The 12012-nt window shown below is 43.1% G+C and overlaps 1 protein-coding gene across 8 annotated transcripts in view; it reads right to left on the reverse strand.

Annotated features, from left to right (window-relative positions):
- Window positions 1-12012, reverse strand: part of pomt2 (protein-O-mannosyltransferase 2) — a 344167-nt gene that overhangs the window by 276576 nt on the left and 55579 nt on the right. For all 8 annotated transcript variants that reach the window (XR_009510880.1, XM_059962960.1, XM_059962973.1 and 5 more), the window contains one exon: window positions 3408-3512. Coding sequence is in view for 7 of the 8 variants with exons in the window: in XM_059962960.1 (XP_059818943.1) it covers window positions 3408-3512 (105 nt within the window). In the remaining variant the exon portion in view is untranslated. The remainder of the gene's footprint in view (window positions 1-3407; window positions 3513-12012) is intronic.

The following is a 12012-nucleotide window of genomic DNA, read 5'->3' on the forward strand; positions in this document are numbered from 1 at the left end:
TCTGTCAAAAATTTCATATTTTGACTCATCAGTCCAGAGCACTTGCCATTGTTCAGCACCCCAATCCTTTTGTTTTTGTGCATAGGTGGGTCTCATTCCTTTGTTTCCACTTGGGAGGAATGGCTTTTTGGCAGCATCTCTTCCATGAAAATCACTTTTGTCAAGACTTCTTTGGACTGCAGAGACTGTACTTGGATACCAGTGGATTCTGAGAGTTCAGAGCTGATAGAAGTGCTGGTCTTTTTCCAATTTTAAAAAGTACGGCAAATTGACATATCCCTCGTCTGCTGCACTTAGTTTCCCCAGCCGATCACTGTATCTGGTCCTCAACCTTGCCCCTTCCTTTGTGTAGCTTCTGAAGAGCTTGGGCAGCACATCTTGAAACTTCCATCTGCCATGAAATTTCTGCTTGGGAGAGTTGTTGATGCAGAATGACCACCTTGTGTATTGTTGCTTTGCTCACTTTTGCCACAGGTATAAGAATTGATTATCTGAAAGTTAAACTATGCCATATATGCTATCACACTTGCCATACCCTCTCTTTTTAGTTTGGTTGTCCTTCACCCAGTTTGATTCCTTCAGTTAATTAGTTTCATTCATTCAACTTATTGTGTCATTGATCATTAGCACCTGTTTATCTTTGTTTAATCATGCACTGGGATATATAGCTACAAAGTAATCAAGTTTTTATTTGAAAAGTGGTCTATAACTTTCATTATTCTCTTTAACAAACTAGAGTGGCATCCTTTTCAAATGGATGAGGAAAGATTTATTTAGCCAAAGAGTGGTGAATCTGTGTAATTCTGCCACAGGCAGCTGTGGAGAACAAATCTTAATATATATTTAAGGCAGAGGTTGATAGATTCTTGATTGGTTAGGGCATGAAGGGATATGGGGAGAAGGCAGGAGATTTGGGTTGAGAGGAAAATTGAATCAGCCATGATGAAATGGTGGAGCAGATTCAGTGGGCCATATAACCTAACTCTGCTATTGTATCTTATGGACTCCAAAGTCCCTTTGCACCTCTAATTTCTGAATTATCTTCCTGTTTAGAAAATGGTCTATGCCTTTATTCCTTCTACAAAAGTACACAACTACTTCACTGCACTGTATTCCATCTGCTTCTTCTTTGCCCATTCTTCTAATTTAAGTCCTTCTACTTCCTCAATATTACCTCCCCTCCACCTATCTTTGTATTGTCTACTAAGGCATCAATTCCATTATCCAAATCATTGACATATAATATAGATAGAAATGGTCCCGACAATGATGTCTGCAAACACCATTTGTCAACAACAGCCAAGCAGAAAAGGCCTCCTTTATTCCCACTCTTTACCTCTACCAGTCAGTCAATCTTCTATTTAGGTTAGCATTTTTTTGTAATACTATGGGCTCTTGTTAAGCACATTCACAAGCATCTAATCAAAAGCCTTCTGAAAATCCAAATAAACAATATCCACTCTCCTTTGTCTATCCTGCTTGTTATTTCTTCAAAAAATTCCAATAAATTTGCCAAGCAAGATTTTCCATTGAGGAAACCATGATGACTATGGTCTATTTTATTTTGTGTCTCCAAGTACCCCAAAACCACATCCTTAACAATCGATTCCAACATTTTCCAATACTAACTGGCTTATAATTTCCTTCCTTCTGCAAGAAATGTTCCAGTCCACCAGAACCATTCCAGAATCTAGTGATTATTGAAAGATCATTACTAATGCCTCCACAATCTCTTCAGCCACCTCTTTCAGAACCCTGGAATATACACCATCTGGTCCAGGTGACTTATCTACTTTCAGCTTCCCAAGCAGCTTCTCTTTAGTAATAGTAACCACACTCACTTCTGCCCCGACATTCTCGAATTTCTGGCATACTGCTAGTGTCTTGCACAGTGAATACTGACTCAAAATACTTATTAAGCTTTCCCACCATTATTTTGACTCCCCCATTACTACCTCTGTGCGTCATTTTCTCATTGACCAATATCCACTGCATTGTTATTGTATTACCTTGTTCTACATTAATACATGTGCAATGCTTGGATCTGATAAATAGATGACAAACTCTTCACCGTATCACTCTAAATGTGACAGTAATGAACCAATTCCATTTCTAAGAAATTTTACTGCACCCTCTAGAGCAAAATCACATCCTTCCTATACCATGGCAACTAGAACTACACACAATATTTCAAGTGCGGCTTACTGAAAATACAATGCGCATACAGGCATTTAAAATTTTTTGTCAAGATTATTACAAAGATAATTGATAACCTCCAGTTCTCACTGCAATTTTGTTAGATAATCTCTTTCATAGCAATATCTGCATCCTACAAGCAAATACACATCTCAGAAGGACAACCAACTGGTACTATTTTGACCCTCTTCCTTTTGAAGGGAGCTGAATTTTAGGTACAAGATAGTTTTGGTTACCCATTACAGGAAAGATGTAGAGGCTTTGGAAAGGGTTCAAAAGAGGTTGACCAAGATGTTGCCTCGATTAGAGGATATTATCTACAAGAGGTTGGATAAATGGGTTGTTTCCTCTGGAGCATTTGAAACTACATCAAGTTCAAGGTACCAAGTACATATATGTCACCATATACAACCCTGAGATTCATTTTTTGTGGACTTACTCAATAAATCTATAGAATAATAACCATAACAGAATCATGAAAGACTGCCCAACTTAGGTATTCAACCAAAGTACAGCTGTGCAAATACAAAAGAAAGAAATAATAATAATAATAAAGATAATAAAAATAAACAATAAATATTGAGAACAGGAAATGAAGAGTCCTTGAAAGAGAATCCATTAGTTGTGGGAACATTGCAGTAACGGGGCAAGTGAAGTTGAATGATGTTATCCGCTTTGAGCCTGATGGTTGAGGGGTAGTAAATGTTACTAAACCTGGTGACATGAGTCCATAAATTTATTGATCCTGTTTACCATAAAACATAGGAATAGAATTGGGTAAACTGACCCATCAAGTCAGCTCCACCATTCAATCATGGTTGATCCTTTTATTCCACTTTTTTTCCAATTCTCGCTGACTATTGGGTGGTCTATAATACAACCCCATTAATGTGGTCATACCTTTCCTTTTCTCAGCTCCACCCATATGGCCTCGGTAGACAAGCCCTCTAATCTGTCCTGCCTGAGCACTGCTGTAACATTTTCCCTGCCTAGCAATGCCACCCGTCCACCCTTCATCCCTCTGCCTGTTACGTTCATGCCAGAATGTGTGGCAACTCTTGTGGGTTGCCCCCAGCACATCCTTAGGTTGTGATGGTTATTAAAACAAATGATACATTTCACTGTATGTTTCAAAGTACACATTATGAATAAATCTGAATCCTCTATATTCTAAGAACATTCTCGCCATCAGTTCAGCCTACATTCCTTACCGCTCTCATGCCATAGTAATGGTGGTGTTCATATTTGTCTCCAGGTTTCTTAAAGGGAAAAGTGCCATCATATCCAGTCAAATATCCTGCTAATCCAATTAGCATCTGCAAACAGGAAAACAAGAAATGAATGCATACAGAAAAATTCAGGGGTAAATGACACATTTAAAGTATCACTTCTGGTTAGGAAAGCAATTAGAACATAGAACAGTACAGCACAGTACAAGCCCTTCAGCCCACAATGTTGTGCCAACCCTTAATAAGGTCCCCCATAGGAGATTGGTGGGTAAAATCAAAGCTCATGGCATTGGGGGGAAGGTATTGACATGGATAGAAAACTGGTTGGCAGATAGAAAGCAAAGGGTAACGGTGAATGGGTGTTTCTCGAAATGGCAGGTGGTGACAAGTGGGGTGCCACAGGGCTCAGTACTGAGACCACAGCTGTTTACGATTTACATGATCGATTTAGATGAAGGCATTGAGAATAACTTCAGCAAGTTTGCTAATGATACTAAGCTGGGTGGCAGTGTGATATGTGATGAGGATGTTAGGAGAATTCAGGGTGACTTGGATAGGCTGAATGAATGGGCAGATACTTGGCAGTTGACGTTTAATGTGACTAAGTGTGAGGTTATCCACTTTGGGAGTAAGAACAGAAAGGCAGATTATTATCTGAATGGTGTAGAATTAGGTAAGTGAGAAATACAAAGAGATCTAGGAGTCCTTGTTCATCAGTCACTGAAGGTGAACGAGCAAGTGCAGCAGGCAGTGAAGAAGGCTAATGGAATGTTGTCCTTTATTACAAAGGGAATTGAGTACAAGAGCAAGGAAATACTTTTGCATTTGTACAGGGCCCTGGTGAGACCACACCTGGAGTATTGTGTACAGTTTTGATCTCCAGGGTTAAGGAAGGATATCCTGGCTGCAGAGGAAGTGCAGCGTAGATTCACGAGATTAATTCCTGGGATGCCAGGACTGTCTTACGCAGAGAGGTTAGAGAGACTGGGCTTGTACATGCTGGAATTAAGGAGATTGAGAGGGGACCTGATTGCAACATATAAGATTATTAAGGGATTGGACAAGATAGAGGCAGGAAATATGTTCCAGATGCTGGGAGAGTCCAGTACCAGAGGGCATGGTTTGAGAATAAGGGGTAGGTCATTTAGGACAGAGTTAAGGAAAAACAACTTCTCCCAGAGAGTTGTGGGGGTCTGGAATGCACTGCTTCGGAAGGCAGTGGAGGCCAATTCTCTGGATGCTTTCAAGAAGGAGCTAGGGGAATCAAGGGATATGGGGACAAGGCAGGAACCGGGTATTGATAGTAGATGATCAGCCATGATCTCAGAATGGCGGTGCAGGCTCGAAGGGCCGAATGGTCTACTTCTGCACCTATTGTCTATTAAACCCTGTCTCCCATATAACCCCTCACCTTAAATTCCTCCATATACCTGTCTAGTAGTCTCTTAAACTTCACAAGTGTATCTGCCTCCACCACAAACCCATGCACCAACCACTCTCTGAGTAAAGATTAGCTCGTCATCGTCGAGCGCGCACTTTAAAAGGCAGGACTTCTTGTCAGAGCGGGCAGCGGAGTCCGTGGAAGCAGAGTCCTGGGCTTTGGCTAAGTGGGCTTCGGCGTAAGGGGACTTCGGTAAGCCTGTGTGATTGCTCGCTGAGGGGAAGAAGGTAAGGTCGCTAGGTGCTTTTTAGACTTATTCTATTAATCCAGTTCAGGTATGGGGGAGACAGTCAGAGCAGTGGTGTGCTCCGTATGCAGTATGTGGGAGGTCAGGGTCAACACAGTTGTCCCTGATGACCACACCTGTAAAAGGTGCGTCCAGCTGCAGCTCCTATCAGACCGAGTTAGGGAGTTGGAGCAGGAGCTGGATGAACTACTGATCATTCGGGAGGTGGAGGCAGAGATAGATAGGAGTTATCAGGAGGTAGTCACACCAAAAAACCAAGAAGTAGGCAGATGGGTGACGGTCCAGAGAGGCAGGGGGAGCAGGCAGAGAGAGCAGAGCACCCCTGCGGCCATTCCCATTAACAATAAGTATACCGTACTGGATACTGTTGATGGGGATGACCTACCAGGAATGAGTTGTAGTGGTCCTGCCTCTGGCACAGAGGTTGAACCCTCAACTAGAAAGGGGAGGAGGGAAGAGAAGAGAGCGATAGTTTTAGGGGACTCTATAGTTAGGGGGGCAGATAGGAGATTTTGTGGGGCAGATCGGGAGTCTCGGATGGTATGTTGCCTCCCTGGTGCCAGGGTCCGGGATATCTCAGATCGGGTGCAGGCTATTCTTGAGAATGAGGGCATGAACCCAGATGTAGTGGTCCATGTAGGGACCAACGATGTAGGTAAGGTGAGTGAGGGGGTCCTGCTTAGAGAGTTCAGGGAGTTAGGAGTGAAGCTGAAAGGCAGGACCTCCAGGGTGACAATCTCGGGATTGCTACCTGTGCCACGTGCGAGTGAGGCGAAGAATAGAATGATTATGCACATCAATACGAGGCTGAGAGCATGGTGCAGGAAGGAAGGGTTCAGGTTTTTGGATAATTGGTCTTTGTTCCAGGGACATTGGGATCTGTTTCGAAGGGATGGTCTACATCTGAACCGGAGGGGTACTAACATTCTTGCAGGAGTATTTGCCAGTGCTGCTCGGGGGGGGTTTAAACTGGATGTGCAGGGGGCAGGGATCCAGATCCAGAGGGTTGGTCAGAAGGTGCATGGGGTTAAATGTGTACAAGGTTTGGGTGATCTTGAGAAGGTCATCAAAATTCAGGGTGCAATTTGCCCGATGGAAGTTCAAGGAGCTGGGTTAGGTACAGTAGACAGTGTTTTAAGCAAAGAGAGGAGGAATGGGCTAAGAATTCTATACTTGAATGCGCGTAGTGTCAGAAATAAGACAGATGAGCTTGAAGCTCACATGAAAATGGGGAACTACGATATTGTTGGGATAACGGAGACATGGCTGCAAGGGGATCAGGCCTGGGAATTGAGTGTACCAGGGTATATGTGCTATCGTAGAGACAGAAATATGGGAAGAGGGGGTGGGGTGGCCCTGTTGGTGAGGAATGAGATTCAGTCCTTAGCAAGAGGTGACTTGGGAACAGGGGAAGTAGAGTCTGTGTGGATTGAGCTGAGGAACAGTAAGGGTAAAAAGACCCTAATGGGTGTTGTGTACAGGCCCCCAAATTGTGGATACCCGTGGATATTGGGTACAAGTTGATTAGGGAGTTAACATTGGCATGTGCTAAAGGTAATGCAGTCGTTATGGGAGATTTCAACATGCAGGTGGACTGGGAGAATCAGGTAGGTGCTGGACCCCAGGATAGGGAGTTTGTGGAGTGTCTAAGGGATGTATTTTTGGAACAGCTTGTGCTTGAGCCAACCAGGAACAAGGCTATTTTGGACTTGGTGATGTGTAATGAACAGGAATTGATAAGTGATCTTGAAGTAAAGGAGCCATTAGGAAGTAGTGATCATAACATGATAAGTTTTTATCTACAATTTGAGAGGGATAGGGGCAGATCAGAGGTATCAGTGTTGCAATTAAATAAAGGAGACTACGGAGCCATGAGGGAAGAGCTGGCCAAAGTTAAATGGGCGGAATCCCTGGCAGGAAAGACAGTGGATCAGCAGTGGCAGATATTCTTGGGCATAATACAAAAGATGCAAATGCAGTTCATTCCAATGAGAAGGAAGGATTCAAAGAGGGGGAAGGGGCCACAGTGGTTGACAAAGGAAGTCAGAGATTGTATAGCATTAAAGAAAACGAAGTATGACAGGGCTAAGATGAGTGGGAATACAGATGATTGGGAAAGTTTTAAGGAACAGCAGATCTTAACTAAAAAAGCAATACGGAGAGAAAAAATCAGGTATGAGCTCAGTCTAGCCAGGAATATAAAAGGGGATAGCAAAAGCTTTTTTAGCTATGTGAAGAGAAAGAAGATAGTTAAGAACAATGTTGGCCCCTTGAAGAATGAATTGGGAGAAATTGTTATGGGAAACAGGGAAATGGCAACAGAATTTAATGCATACTTTAGATCTGTCTTCACCAGGGAGGACACAAGCAATCTCCCAGATGTATGGATGGGCCAGGGTCATAAGATATCAGAGGAATTGAGACAGATTGACATTAGGAAAGAAACTGTGATGAGCAGACTGGTAGGACTGAAGGCTAATAAATCCCCGGGTCCAGATGGTCTGCATCCGAGGGTTCTAAAAGAGGTGGCTCAGGAAATTGCAGATGCATTGGTAATCATTTTCCAATGTTCCTTAGATTCAGGATCAGTTCCTGAAGATTGGAGAGTGGCTAATGTTGTCCCACTTTTCAAGAAGGGAGGGAAGGAGAAAACGGAGAACTATCGCCCTGTTAGCCTAACGTCAGTCGTGAGGAAGATGCTTGAGTCCATTATTAAGGATGAAATAGTGGCACATCTAGATGGCAGAAATAGGATTAGGCCGAGCCAGCATGGATTTACCAAGGGCAAATCATGCTTGACTAATCTGTTGGAGTTTTTTGAGAGTGTAACAAGGATGTTAGACGAGGGTAAGCCAGTAGATGTTGTGTACCTAGATTTTCAGAAGGCATTCGATAAGGTGCCACATAGGAGATTGGTGAGTAAAATCAGAGCTCATGGCATTGGGGGCAGGGTTTCAACATGGATAGAAAACTGGTTGGCAGATAGAAAGCAAAGGGTAGCAGTGAATGGGTGTTTCTCAGACTGGCTGGAGGTGACTAGTGGGGTACCACAGGGATCTGTATTGGGACCACAGCTCTTTACGATTTATGTCAATAATTTAGATGAGGGCATTGAAAACTATATCAGCAAGTTTGCTGACGATACTAAACTGGGTGGCAGTGTGACATGCGAAGAGGACGTTAGGAGAATACAGGGTGACTTGGATAGGCTGAGTGAGTGGGCGGGCAGATACTTGGCAGATGTCATTCAGTGTGAATAAATGTGAAGTTATCCACTTTGGAAGCTGGAACAAGAGGGCAGAGTATTGTCTGAACGGTGTCGAGTTAGGTAAGGGAGAAATGTAAAGAGACCTAGGAGTCCTAGTTCACCAGTCAATGAAGGTGAATGAGCAAGTGCAACAGGCAGTGAAGAGGGCAAATGGAATGTTGGCCTTTGTTACAAGGGGAATTGAGTACAAGATCAAGGATGTCCTTTTGCATTTGCACCAGGGCCCTGGTGAGACCACACCTGGAATATTGTGGACAGTTTTGGTCTCCAGGTTTAAGGAAGGACATTCTGGCAATTGAGGAAGTGCAGCGTAGATTCACTAGGTTGATTCCTGGGATGGCAGGGCTGTCTTACGCAGAGAGATTGGAGAGATTGGGCTTGTACACGCTCAATCTCCTCAATTCCAGTGTATAAACTATAAATTACAATAAGTATTATAGATAAAAAAAATTAAATAAGACAGTAGTGCAAAAAGAGAAGGAAAAAATTCTAAGGTATTGTTCATGGGTTCATTATCCATTCAGAAATCTGATAGTGGAGGGAAAAAAGTAGTTCCTGAAACACTTGAGTGTGTACCACTGGGCTCCTGTACTTCCTCTGCCAAAGACATCAAAGCCATACTGAACAGAAAGAAGATGGCATTCAGATATGCAGAAGGGAGGGGGGGTAGATGAGGCTGGTTCAGAGAGAACTGAGAAAGGTGATCGCCTAGAGCAAGAACTGCTCCAGGAGGAAGCTGGAGAGGAAACTGCAGCAAAACAAAAAAGATGTGTGGAATGGTATGAAAATGATCACAGGGTACAAAAAGACCAGAGACTGGGTGATTGAAGGGGACTAGGACATGGCCAATGAGTTAAACAGGTTTTTCAACAGGTTTGATAAGTTTACCTTTCTACAGCTATCCACCCCCCGCCCCCCGCACAGTTCCTCTTCCTCTCAGCCCTCATCCTTCATCTCTCTCCAATGACAACAGAGAGCTAACAACCATAGTCGCATGGACTGTCACTGCTGAGTAAATAAGGAGAGAGCTCAGCAGACCACACAGGCAAGGCTGTGGGCCCAGATGGCATTAGCCCAAGGTGTGTGCTACTCGGCTGGGTGTAGTCTTTCAATACATCTTAATCTGAGTTTAAGCCTGGAGTGGGTGCTATGCTGTAGAAAAGATCCTGTCTAGTTCAAGTACCCAAGAAGACATGCTTCACCATGCCCAGTGACTACAGACCAGTGGCACTGACCTCACAAGTTATAATATCATTATCTTCCTGCTTCAACGGGTTTATACCCATCTGGATGAGCCAGGCAGCACTGTGAGAATCATGTTCTTTTAATTTCTCCGGTATTTTTAACACCATAAGACCAGCTTTACCAGGGAACAAGCTCACAGAGATGCAGTTGGATGCTCCACAATGTCCTGGATTACAAACTACCTGTCCAGACAGCCACAGTATGTGAGATTAAAGAGCTGTGCATCAGATACTGTGGTTAGCAGCACAGGGCACCTCAGGGGACTGTCTTGTCTCCCTTCCTATTCACCATCTACACCTCAGACTTCAGATACAACTCTGAGTCCTGCCACCCACAGAAGTTTTCAGGCGATTCAGCAGTTGTGGGCTGTATCACTCGGGTCAAAAGGCTGAGTACAGAAGAGTATTGGACAATTTTATTGAGTGGTGTGGGGTAAATCACCTGCAGTTCAACATCACTAAGACAAGGGAATTGGTAATGAACTTCAGGAAGATGAGAACACCCTGTATTTCCATCTCCATCAAGGAAACGGATGTGGAAGTCATCCAGGACTAAATACCTGGGAACTCACCAGGACAATAAATCCGACCGGACTAAAAATATGGGGACTCTGTACAAGGGACAGAGCCAACTGTACTTCCTGAGGAGGCTCCAGTCATTCAAAGTCTCCAGTATTGTGCTGCAGATATTCTCCAGCTCAGTTGGGCCAGCATTCTATTCTACACTATAGTCTGCTGGGGCAGCAGGATGAGAGCAGCTGATGCCAAGAAGATTGATAAGCTCATCAGGAAGGCTGGTTCTGTTCTGGAGGTGGAACTGGATTCCCTGGTGGCTGTGTCTCAGAGGAGGATGCTGCAGAAACTACGCAGCATTATGGACAACCCCTCTCACCTCCTCCATGACATACTGGACAAACAGAAGAGCAACTTTAGTACCAGACCAATTCCACTGAGGTGTACCACTGAATGACACCGGAGATCTTTTCTCCCCGTGGCTATAAAGACTCTACATCTCCTCAAGTATATAAGCATATGGTTTCATTTTGAATTTTGCACTATTACTTTTTAATGCACATTTTTCTTACCTCAACGCTTACATTTGTATTTTAAAGTTTATATTTCTGACTTAGCAACCTTACAACAATAGTTTCCTTCAGGATAAATAAAGTTTTATCTTATTTCAGGGGGAATAGAATATAACAGCAAAGAGATAACGCTGAGGCTTTATAAGACACTAGTCAGGCCGCACTTAAGAGTATTGTCAACAGTTTTGAGCCCTACATCTCAGAAAGGATGTCAATGGAGAGAGTCCAGAGTTTCCAGAATCATCCAGGTTCACAAGGATGATTCTGGAAATGAAATTCTGGGTAAAGCACTATCCCAACTGCTCAACTGTGGAGGATACTGAGAGTCATCTGGAGGACAGGAAAAGTGGCTGAGCAGTGGAAATTTGATGATGGCATCCTGAAAGACTACAAGAACATTGACCAGTTCAGGAGCATCTTTTTGCTGCGTTGAAGGAAAGATAGTTTTCAGCATAGTCGCAAGGCGTCTGTCAGCTTTCTGCTCCAGCAATGGCTACTATATGTTTGTGCAGAAGGGAAGTACTCTAGGAGTGCCCAGGTGTTTGCAGCATACAGGAGTGGTGACCCAACTCATTCAAGAGGCACAGGAGAACAGATGGTTTTCTGGCTTGACCTGGCCAATGCCTCTGGATCAATCCCCCACGAGCTGGTGCAGACAACCATGGACAACCATCATATTCCAGGGGAACCTCATTCTGGATTATTATAACAAGTGTTCTCTCTAATTCTTAGTAGACAGTGTGCGCAAAAATCTTATGTTGTGCAAATTATTTTCCTGTGACAAAAGTATGTGTGCACTGAATGAACACATGGCACAGTTTGTGTAGGTTTACAAAATATTGACATAAAACTGCACAGAGTAACAAAACAACTTACATATTTAAGTCACTCAGTTATTTTTTCTCTCTCTCCTGACTTTAGCATTTACCCATTTCTGTAAATTCTATCTAGACTAATAGAACTTCCATCCAATTGATAGCTTTTGATTATCATTAACATATGCAAATGACATTCACCTAAACGGTCTCTCAGCTTGTTTCTGAGTTGATTCATTAGGCTAAAACCTCAGTCACAGTCCATATTAGACACGAGAAAGGTTCCCCCGATGTCCATCACAACTGTGCAAGGTCACAAAACTGTTCATTTTGAATTACAAATGCCACCATTTGAGCAAAGTTTGAAATCAGTTTGGATTTAATTTTTTCTTGCATGGAGAATGTGAAATCATTAAACTGTCTAACTATTACAGTATTGTCACCTAGACAATTATGATATTTTAGACATAAGGCATTAATTTGTTCA

Source organism: Hypanus sabinus, chromosome 2 (assembly GCF_030144855.1).
Source record: "Hypanus sabinus isolate sHypSab1 chromosome 2, sHypSab1.hap1, whole genome shotgun sequence".
Lineage (NCBI taxonomy): Eukaryota > Metazoa > Chordata > Chondrichthyes > Myliobatiformes > Dasyatidae > Hypanus > Hypanus sabinus.